This window comes from Uranotaenia lowii, chromosome 3 (genome assembly GCF_029784155.1).
Source record: "Uranotaenia lowii strain MFRU-FL chromosome 3, ASM2978415v1, whole genome shotgun sequence".
Lineage (NCBI taxonomy): Eukaryota > Metazoa > Arthropoda > Insecta > Diptera > Culicidae > Uranotaenia > Uranotaenia lowii.
In genome coordinates this window covers 103,182,752-103,193,836 of record NC_073693.1, presented here as the reverse complement: position 1 = coordinate 103,193,836, position 11,085 = coordinate 103,182,752, and the positions used below count along the sequence as shown (strand labels likewise).

Below are 11,085 nucleotides of genomic sequence, written 5' to 3'. Positions count from 1 at the left end.
AAGGCAAATGTATCAATTTGACGTTCGTAACACACTCTTTCACGTTAATTTCTTGGTTGACGGTCCCGGAATGTTGCTTTTCAAGCCACAGGTACAGATGGCCCCGATCCAGACTTCCTGGCTGTCGACAAACGTTCCCCAAACACTTTAATTACATTTGTAACGGATTTTCGCGATGCGCGAGCAAAATTTTGATACGCTGCTCTTCTTCAAAATGAGGGGTGTTCAGGTTTTTAAGTGCAAAATTGAAAGAAATACGTCAAGTTGATATTGTCCAAATTTTGACCGTATCACCCTTTAATTTCAATTATTTTCATCTTTTATGGTTTCAGTCAATACACTGAGTCATTTTTTAATTAATTGAAGCCTTAAGACTGAAAAATTGGCTTTGGTTCCTAACTCATCCAATTCTTTTTGTTTTGCCAAATAAAGAAGTTATGTGTCCTGACCCTGGGCTCCTTGAGGATTCACACATACCCCGGCAAGACCCCCGAAAGAGGTACCTTGATGACTATTAATAAGTTTGTCGCTTTGGGATCCATATTCGGGTGACGGGTGTATTTCCTGGGAGGCCCCGTTACATCAAAAACGGGTGACGCTCTCTTACTCCAGTTAGCCGCTCAGTTTAACCAAGCTTTTCAAATCTTAGAGTTCTCCCTCTTTACTTTCTCGCTCAAGGCAATCAAAACTTTTTTTGCCGAAACTACGCGTTTTAGACCTTAAGTGTCTTGGGGGCAAATGACCAACATTTAAAAAGCAATAGAATTTTTTTTTTGAAAAACTGTTTAATCCATTCAGCAGTGAGATAGAATAACTAACTTTTTTAATATCCATAACAGAGCTATATCATCTGAGAAAAGTTTTCAGATTATACCAATTCTAGCTTCATTGCAACAGAAATCATTATTGTTTCAACAAACATTTCAAAGTAATGAAAATTTTGAGAAAAATATCTCCAATTTTCGGTTTTTTAAACATAACTGGCTACAAGTGCTTTCAATGGGGATCGTAGGATTGTAGGTCTTAGCTGAGGCACTCGAAAAAACTTTCCCTAACACGGGCATCTACGTATCTACGGCCAATGTACGTACGATTCTCTGTCTGTATACTTACCACTAACAACCATTACTTTATTGACATCATCCATTTCTCTCCCCGGTTCTGAATAATGAAGTTTCTTTTCCGTTCATTTCAAAACAACAGTGGTTAATTTATTTTGATTGTTTTGCTATTTATTGATTGTATACAGTCTTTTAAGATTTCGATAATGAAATATTTCGATCCTATAAACCTACAAAATAATTTATACAAATGAAACAATAGTTCTTCCGAGAGGATTTCTGGCTTAACAAATCTAAAACAATTGTATCCTATCGCATAACAATAATAATGTCATGAACCGTAGAACCAAAGATCCTATCGCTCTAAAGTAAAATGTCTCTATCTACCTACCTATTCATATGGGTATCTACGTTTGTTCATCTCTGGCTATTACTATAATAGAGTACTCACTTGACTTTCGCTTTCTATGCACACGATCAGTGAAGTTTCTAAAAATAATTAACAATTGCTTTGCTTCTGACCTATTCTCGTTGCATCTGCGCTTCTTTTGCAAACGGATCTTCTAAACCGTCTTAGCTTTTCTTTCTGCAGGCCCCTTATCTAATCCCTAACTTCATCTCATTTGCCTTCTTTTATCTTTTTTCAAAACTGCTGCTCCTATACACATACACAAGATTGCACACTAAATAAAGAACGGTCTAAAAAAAAAAGTAGGAACACACCACATTCATTATTTCTGGATTCCAGCAAATTGAACCAATTCCGAACGCATGGCATATGGACGACGACGATGGCGAACAACAACGACAACAACTCACAATGGCATCAGTTGTTTGGCAAAAATCACAAAACCCTGAAAGAGCCCCCAAACAAGATTAGCTCGTCGTTGTTGGCTGTTGTTTCCTCGTTTCGTTGTTGATCATTTGTTGCATTCTTCCCCGAGCGAGCGAGTGTGTTTGCTTAGCCATCATCCGAGTGATGCTGTCTGCAGTTTGTTGTTTTTGTTGCTGTCGGGGGTCCATAGGGAAATGGCGTCTGCGGCGGCTTCAGCGATCGTTCGTTGACGACGACGACGCAACGCTATCACATCCAGGTGTGAATGTGTGAGGAACTAATTTACACCCGTGTCGTTTTTTTTCTTCCTTTCGTTCGTTTGCTTGCTTCTTTTGCTTTGTTGCACCGTTACGATTACGAAGAGATTTGTTCTTTGGCTGATAGTTTCTCCCGTTGCTGTCTCAGTTTTTTGTTTGTTGAATTTACCGATCGTAGCCGAGGATGGCGGATATGCTGAAGCCGAGCTTTTTGCCGGAAGTTTCGACGGACTGTTCTACCAGAGCTTTGGGGGATACGGTCATTGGGAATTTGAGCTGATGATGAAGATTGTGGTGCTGGGGTGCCAGAGGGATGTGGGAGTGTTGTTGCTGTTGCTGGAAGTAGGGGAACATGAGATCCATCCAGCCGGCAGCCGCCATTGCCGAGGGATTCAACATCTGGTGGAAGGGTTGTCCGTAGGGATGTGGATGCGATCGTAGAGGGAGATCATCAACGTTGACCGGGGAGCTGGTTCCGCTACTGGAGGAATCGCTAACGGAGATGTCGCTGTCGTCTAAAGAGGCACTATCCGTTCGTTGTCGCTTGAGTTCCGGGCCGGTAAATTCGGATTCATCGGAGTCTTCGGCACCTGAATTGGCCGATCGAGAGCTAGAGTTCATGAGTCCGGCCTTTCGCTTGCAGCGAGACTGGCCCGTTTCCCGGAATCCCTTGGCGAATGGGTTATTGTCGATCTTCAGCTTGGTGATGCGATCATTCTGCGGAGGAGAGAGAAATAAAACAATAAAATTAATTCCATGTACAAAACCAAGGGGAAAAACAACTATGTCTGGTAAGAATAGAGGAGCCAAAAAGGATCAGACAAAGGGTACCCGGGCTGGAGATTTTTATCTGATGGATCTTCGGCGGCCGCCTTACCGCATCACTTCGTTCGAGTTTCGAGGTATGCGTCAGTTTGGCGGGTGGTTGAACACCGAAACAAGGTACCAACAAAAAAAATGATCCGCAAATGAAGTCGTTGAAGCGTGTACGGCTTACTCAAGATCGACAAGTTTTGATTTTCGGGAATCAAAGAGATCGATGCCGCCCCATGACGTCGGGGTTAAGCCTCGCTCTAATGGATTCTTCGAGTAGTTGGCGGCTGGCGGCGACTTTAGATTCGAGTATAGGGGTGTGTATGGATTGGATTAGGGACAAGAGAGGGTTTCTCCCGATACTAACCTGATAAGCGGTAACGGCAACGAATTCGGTCTCCGGGAACGTAAACGCCGACTGCGGTGACCACGGGATCTGGGAAGGATCCGACGTTTTGATGATATGGATGCGGGGCTGATATTTGTGCATACTGGTGAGAACGATCTGTAAGGGAAGAAGAAAAAAAAATCATCAGTCATCTGATCTGCGCGGGGAATCTTTTAAGAAGAAAGCTGTGATTCGGTGATACTTACATGTCCATTACTGTCCAAGGTGTTGTTGGTCAGCTTGACCTTGTTAAAGACGACCGGTTGGGAGGTCCAGTGGGATCCGAGGGCGGGACTGTCCGGGTGCAGGTACATTCGCTGAGGGCTCTGAGGTTCGGCGCCGCCAGCTGGCACCCACTGAGAGCCGCTGAATTTAAACCGACAGTCGCTGATGGGGACCATCTCGATCAGTACGCAATAGTTCTCTTCCGCTTCAAGGCCGTTGATCGAGAGCCGCATCGAGGGGAACATTCGTCTGCAGGAAGAAGAGAGAAAAGGGAAAACGGAATCGCTTAGTAATGCTGCTTGGGCTAGTGTAGAGGTAGTAGAGTCATGGTTAGGCATCGATGCATGAAGCCGTGAAAAAACAGATCGCTTTTAACACTTTCCGGACCTTGCCGATTCGGCCCGAACGCACGGACGTCGGCTAAATTAACATTTCTCTCGGGGGACGACGACGACGGTGATTTCACGCTCATTTATCGCCCGAATGTTGTGCTTAATTAAATTTTATTTGATACCAAATTATTCGGCCTCAGTTCTTTACGCAAGCGCTTTTTGGTCGGAAATCGGAGGTCACTCGACCCCGGTTTTATGCGTTTTTATGATTTGTAAGTGATCGTAAAAATTTAAATCTTACGCTCAAACTTTTGAGTGAAGACGAAGAAGAGAGACCTTAGAATACGATTTCTCCATTAATTACCCTTCGCGGACCGAAGAGCTAGGTAGGAGCGTGATCCGTGGGATTATCGTCGAGATCTTGCTGGGTTGCGTCTGATTGATAAATCAGATCGTGTAGATTGTCGCAGGGAGGGAGAACCTGACTGTGATCAAACGGGAACGAACTGAAGGAAGGGGAAACTTTGGCGCCAAAACTGGCCGGTCACCCGCTGGGCAGTAGACAATAAACACTTCGTTTCGGGTTTGAGTCTCCGGCCGGGCCCGAGACTTCGGGAAAACCGGGTCCAGAACAAGTGTTCCCGCTGAGATAATGACTTCTCGCTTCTTTTTTCTTTGTATGTTTGGTCTTTGGGTTGCGTCGTCGTCGTTTCTGGCTTCACAAACTTGGAGGAAGATTTGTTTTGAGGTGCGTTGATTGCCTCGGATTGATTCCTGAACTTGGAGGTGTGACTTGCGGAAGACTGATGACTGTGTTTTTATCTTGCGTTGTTTGCAGTGGCAACAATTAACCAACGATTTTCAGCTAGATTATCAATACTAGAATAAAAACACGGGTCAGATATTCTCCTAGCCAGAGAATGCCAGTGGAAAACACTTGGGTCCACTTGAGTTTCTCGGACCTCGGGATACCACACCCGAGACAGACCGAGAAAGGAAAAAAACAGACAGAAAATCATAAATTTCGGTCCAAGTGCGGAAATTTCGGTCCGAGATTTTACGAGAGCACAGCCGAGCGCTTTGCATCACCGAGAATAGCCGGAGAAAGACGACAGGCGCAAAACGACCGTAAACATAATTGGCGCCAAGTCTGACTCTGAGGTACTTGGTACCGAACCCGGGGATTCAGGTCCCGGGTATGTTCGAAGGCATTAGCAACAGCAGCAGCAATTTATGATTGTGCTAAAACAAAAAGGCACCTAATAAAAAAAGCTGTGAGGAAAATTATGATTTCTCCCGCCGCCGTCCCGTAGGTCTTTCTCTCTCTCGGGGCTCTTGAGAAGAGACTTTTGAAGTGGTTCCCGGCTTTCCGGGATGTGGCCGAAGGCTGCTGGCCTTTCACGAGCCAAAGTCTTGTCAAATTTTTTTTATATTTTGTTTTAGGATAGCAAACCTCTGAGTAAGTTTGCCGAAGAAATTCTTGGTGCAATGCGGGCTTCAAGCAAGGGCCAATTGATCAAATACTGGCCCTGAAGCTGCCGGGGTTTTGCCGACGGTCATAAACCATAGCTTGGCGCCAAGGCCGGTCAAGTGTTAAAAGCTGTGAAATGTGGGACCGACCTGTTGCTAGTGTTGTAGGTACAGGCCGCATCCGGAGATAAGAAAAGTATGAAAGTCGAAAACTTACCGTCCACTCTTGGTGATGATCATCTCGGTACCGATGCGGTGGAACTGACTCCAGAGTTCCTTGTTCTGCAGCTTGATGTCCACCTCGGCTGGCAGAGGGAAGCGCGGAGACAACATCAGCGGCCGTGGTGCCGGCACCGGTAGCATCGTCGGATAAGGATCTGTAAAACCCGAAGAAAAAGGAGAGTGGGAAAATTAGTTTTCTGAGCGTCGAATACAATTAACACATTCACGATAATCCGCTGCGGAGATTGCCCAAATGCTTAGAATGTTTTGAAGTGGCGTGAAAATTTCCAAAACTTCTACATCATTTCACAGTTTGATGTGTTGTTTATTTTTAATAGCGAAGCAAGGGTAAGCCTACTTTGTTTACTTTAAATTTGTTGCGCTTGTTTCGGGATCATCAATCAGGGTTTGATGGAAGGAATCGTGAAGATCTTCCATCGAAAATTGCACGCAAAAAGGTCTTCTTAGGTGGTCCAAACAGCAGAAAGACGTTCAAAACGAAATGAGCAAAAATCGCTCGAAGAAATTAAGCTGCTGATTATCTCGTTAGCGAACAGACTCGTTAACCTAATCAAAACTTTGCGTCAAAAATTTCTCCAAAGGCTACTGAGACTTACCCACTATTTTTGATTAAAAGAGCCTGCTGAGACGTTTTTCTTGCAGTATAAACAGGTTTGCCATTCAAAATATGTCTTTAAACACGAGCGAACGCTATCAGGATAAAGTACCCGACGGCTTCGCAACGATAACTTGAAATTTTAATTGACAGTCGCTAGTCGCAAACGGGGACAAGTCCTAAACATTGTCGAACCTGTAGGCTGCGATAACACTTCGCCCGAAGGGTCAGGTCAAACACCATTTGACAAACGAGGTGACGAAGATTGATCGATTCCCGAACAACACCTGCGTGAGGTTCAAGTTTTACGCTAAATGCCAAACCCTTTCAAACTTTCTGACAATCTTCTAACCCTCGTCAAATACTCGATACCCCGAAAACGTAATCGTTTATCAAAAACTTACCTGGTAAACGTTGCAGCATTTGCTGCCGATAGATCTCCGTCTGGAGCGCCAAGTGGTGATGCATTCTTAAATCCATTAGCTCCGTCATACTTTTACTCTCTTCGATCTTTTTTGCGTCGGAGTATCACGTCAATTCGCGTACACAGCGTACTTCAAACGCAAACACACCAAAACTAAAAACTTGCGATAATTTCAGGTAATCCTTTTAACTGGACCGACTCACTGGCCACAGTACACACGATACGCTTGATGATTCCGTGGCGTTTTGCGCCCCGATTTGCACGACACTAGTAAGGCTTCACCTTTAATTCAAAAGGCTGCTCACACGCAATGTTTTCAACTAACTTGCTTCTTGCTTCTGTACTCAACATACACCGCCAACCCAAAAGTTTGATTCTTCTTCGACAAAAGTCAACCGAATAAATTTTTTGCTTCAATGAAGTTTCGCGTTACCGACTACTCCAAACTTCGAGTCTCGTTACGTGAAAAACTTTTCCGCACAAAACTTGTTAATAGAGGAAAAAATTCTGCACTTGTAAACAACCGATATTCAAATATTACTTTTCCAGGCTACGCACGATGTACGTCCACCCACCTTCAAGTTTGCTCGACAACTGGTTTCACTTAAAACAAACAACCGAGTGCTAACTTCTTCGGACAGCTCGGCTTCTTCGGTCGTCCGCTTTACTCGAAGCTTCTTCGGGCTTGGTCGTCGTCGTCGTCGTTCGCACCGCACACATTCTCAACGAAGGCCAAAACCTGTTTTCGCCGCTTCTTCCACTGCTGTTCGTTCTTCCCTAGGGGCCCGGCTTGAGACCGCTGCCGTTTCAAAGGCAGTACAAGGCGACAAAAGACGTCATGTAATCCAATACAGCCTCACCTCCACTACAAAGACGAAGAGAACGGCAGCTGCCGTGCCGTGGTTCTTCATTTTCTTTTCCATTTGTCTGGTTTGTCTAAACCAGTTTTCATACCGACTGGCTGCAGCCTAGCTCCGCCTACTTTTCCTTTCATACCGATGCAAACAACCTTTCCCATTTTCTTTCGAGTGTATTAGTGCCACATCTTCTGAGCTCTTCCTTCAACCGACCGAACCATTACGTGATCTGTCCTCTTTTTCGTTTCTTTCTCCCTTCGGTTGACGTCGTCGCTGCCGACATCGTTCGTTCGTTCGTTCGTTCGGATTCGTTAAAATGTCACAGTTTTACATCTTCTTCTAATTTTATTGGTTCTCCGCATAAACTTGTTTCCAAATCAAATGGCGTGAAAAGTAAATAGGGCCGCGTGACCGCGTGTTCCGAATCGGTTCGAATCAAAAAATTTATTTGTTGTAGCCATTTCACTATATCGCGAAGGGGGATTTTATTGTTGTCAGTAACACTTGGAGTTTTTCTTACTACTGATTTCGATCACTATGGCTTGATTAACTTTAACGATTGTTCACCCTTGAAGAAGACGATAGAGCTGAACGGTCGAAACGTCGGGATTGACCGAAATCGTTCAATACTTGACTATGACTCTATTAAATCCGGTCTGTTAGAAAGATAAGAAAAATGCGTTGTATAATATTGTTTCAAGTTTTAAAATTTTGATATCGGAAGATTGTTCAAAATACTGAAAAAGTTTCAATTTTTATGAATTCATCCTTACGTCTTTCAAATAAAAAAATCATTTTTAAGACATTAAAGATTGAAGAAATTTTCTTTCACTTGATAAAGCTTATCTGATAACTAAAAAATTAATAAATAGCTTCACAATGAATGAAAGCATCTCAAAACTCAGAGGAAAGAAAAAATGGAACTGAACAAAAATTTTTACTCGCTCAATGTTAGTTATTAGATATATGCTTTGAAAAGCCTTAATTATATGACATTAACAACGAGAACGCTGAGATGAATTTTCGAAAACGATTGAGAACTTAAGATTTTAAAATTAAAATAAAAAAATGTTAAATCATCTATGGATTTTTCTTGAATTTAATATTGAAGTGTTAAGAAATGAGTATTGTTTTCCTATATTGAGATTCTAAAAAGGAAAAAGGAAAAAGGAAGAATTTTCATACGTGTTCATAAGATATTTCATTAAAAACAAAGTTTGTTGCAAGTTACCACATTTTCTAAGGAGGGTGAAAATCGCATGTTTTTAGAAAATGAAAAATAACTAAAGAAACCAATAATTTTTCTAACTACACCAATTTGACGTCCCATCATCCTTGAAATTTTTGATGCATTAGGGGTAGGGTTAACTGTGAACATAAGTTTTTTAGAAGCCTTTTAAGTTAAAAATTGTTGCATGTTGCCCCAGTTGACGGTACTTTTTTCGTGTTGATATTATGCGTTAGCTATTATTTCGGGGGGATAAACTAAGATACAGGTCGGGCACGATTTTTCGTTCCCCCCCATTTTTTTCCGGAGCGGATAATCGAATCCGAGGGATAGTCGGAATTTTAACCACGAAAACTTTTTATTTTACTTTTTCTGAATAAGAAAAGGGTATAAAATGCATCTGAGGCTCTCAGAGCCAAAGGGGTATAAGTGAAAAAATTGTCGATTTTGAGTTAATGATGCCAAATACAAATTCTCGAAAAATTTATGAAAAATTGCCAAACAAATCAATTTTAAAGCTTGTTTTCTCGAAATAACCCTTTTTGCACTTATACTAGGCTTACAAGATACTTTAAAAAAAAAAGCGGGAACTTTCACGAAAAAAGCGAGACTTTGCCTTAAAAAGCGGGCATACTGGAAACTCCTAAAAACATAATGTTTATGATCATTACCATACATATGTTTATGTTCCTTCAGTTAAAATAGTGCATAGAAAGTAATAAAATATGTATAAATGAGGTTTGTTTGAAAAATTGCATTCATAAGAAAAACTTTCATTTTTGTAAACTGCGAACAAATTAATCGAATGTGTTGTAGTTCAGAGTAATTTAAAATCCCAAATTTGAGAAAGTTTTAATTTTTTTAAACACCCTTTTTTATCATTTACCAAGTCTATTTAATTTAGCTGGTCCATGCATTCATTGCTCGATTCAAAATGTTTTTTGGCTCGTTAGTTCTGTTCTATTTTATCTAGAGTTAGACTTTTTCCTTAAACTGTACGTTCAGGGGATATTTATTTCGTTCATAAGAAAAATATAAACATCGCTGGAACGTGCTCAAAACAAACGCTTAACTGAACCCAATTGTTATAGTGATGCTAAGATAAGCTAGCCAGATTTCCCGGCCTTACACAGACTTGCCCGGATAAATATTTGACACAAAATTTAGCAAGAGTTTGGTCCGACCCGATTGCTCGCTTTTTGTATAAAAAATCCTGGATTTTGCACAGATTTATTCACTTTATTTCCAAAATTGAACAAAAATTGTAAATTGAGTTATTTTATTTTTTTATATTTGCGTCCAAAAACGATTTTTCTTCAGAAAGTTTAATCTAAATAATCATGAACAGTTTTTCGGAAGCCTAAAATACGATTCAAAGTATGCTGATGTGTTTTGATGTGAAAATAAAATTTCAAGTGAATTCTTTTTATTTATAATGAATAATTTCGTTGTTTTGCCTGGTTGTAAGATAATATTGCACGGATATTCTGGCAACCTTAAATGCTTAGAACTAAACGATTTATTAAATCTTGCTTTATCTAAACTTTGAAAAAAAACATGCTGCTGGTTTTGAGAAAAAAAGAAACGAAAAAAATATATTTGAATGATTTTCTGTGTTGTACCAATTAATTTATATTAAGGCAAAATTTTGGTTTTCCAATTTTAGTCAGTGAAACTTCATAAACGTGTTACTTATTAAATTTTAACAGCCTTATCAGTCATGTTCTTCAAGTAGGAACATTTCTAGTTTTCAAAATCATAAATGGATAAAAGAATATTAGAAAAAATGACAGAAGTTGAAATGATCTAGGAGAGATTCTATAAAAAGCGTTTTCAACAAGCATGAACCAACTATTTTTAAATGGTTGAATCGGAGAAGGTTGAGTCTTCCATAATAATTTTCTCAAGAAAAAGCGGAACATTTTGAGAAAAAGCGGGACGGCGAGACATTTCCTAAAAAAGCGGGACATGTCCCGCTTTTGCGGGACGGATGGCAACCCTAACTTATACCCCTTTGGCTCCAAGGGCCTCAACTTAAAAGTACATTCACATTACCGTTCATAACTCTATAGAAATGGGATGCATGCGCACTGAAATTTCAACTTTGAACTTTCATAAGATTTAACCCTGAATTTTTTTTCGTTCATATTTTTTTTCAAATGATGGTTCAAAAACAATTTTCTCACAATATTTGACATCTCTATGTGCGACTTGAGGTACATCAATTCTACTAAAATCGAATTTTTAGCAGTCGAACTGAAATATCTTAGAAATCACGCTACGCCCATTGTTGAAATTTTTAAAGTGAGTTTACAAACACAAAACTATCATGTGGTAATTTTTTTAAAATGTGTATC

At 40.7% G+C, this 11,085-nt stretch overlaps 1 protein-coding gene across 2 annotated transcripts; it reads right to left on the bottom strand.

Annotated features, from left to right (window-relative positions):
* Window positions 1-1,210: 1,210 nt before the first annotated feature.
* LOC129753673 (T-box transcription factor TBX6-like) lies at window positions 1,211-7,258 on the bottom strand. 2 transcript variants are annotated; one of them, XM_055749516.1, is made up of 5 exons: window positions 6,624-7,258; window positions 5,599-5,758; window positions 3,561-3,828; window positions 3,334-3,471; window positions 1,211-2,870 (listed from the first exon to the last, which is right to left on the bottom strand). In XM_055749516.1, the coding sequence occupies exons 1-5, from the start codon at window positions 6,709-6,711 to the stop codon at window positions 2,319-2,321; spliced, it is 1,206 nt and encodes a 401-aa protein (XP_055605491.1). In that variant the 5' UTR covers window positions 6,712-7,258; the 3' UTR covers window positions 1,211-2,318. The 2 variants fall into 2 exon arrangements, with proteins under 2 accessions (XP_055605491.1, XP_055605492.1); XM_055749517.1 differs by lacking the exon at window positions 6,624-7,258 and adding an exon at window positions 5,831-5,939.
* Window positions 7,259-11,085: the final 3,827 nt, after the last annotated feature.

Excerpts from the sequence above, each read along its gene's own strand:
- LOC129753673 (XM_055749516.1), bottom strand. The coding sequence starts at position 6,711 with ATGACGGAGCTAATGGATTTAAGAATGCATCACCACTTGGCGCTCCAG. Across the intron at positions 3,829-5,598 it reads ATCATCACCAAGAGTGGACG|ACGAATGTTCCCCTCGATGC; the intron begins GTAAGTTTTCGA and ends TTCTTCCTGCAG. Across the intron at positions 3,472-3,560 it reads CCTTGGACAGTAATGGACAT|ATCGTTCTCACCAGTATGCA; the intron begins GTAAGTATCACC and ends CTTCCCTTACAG.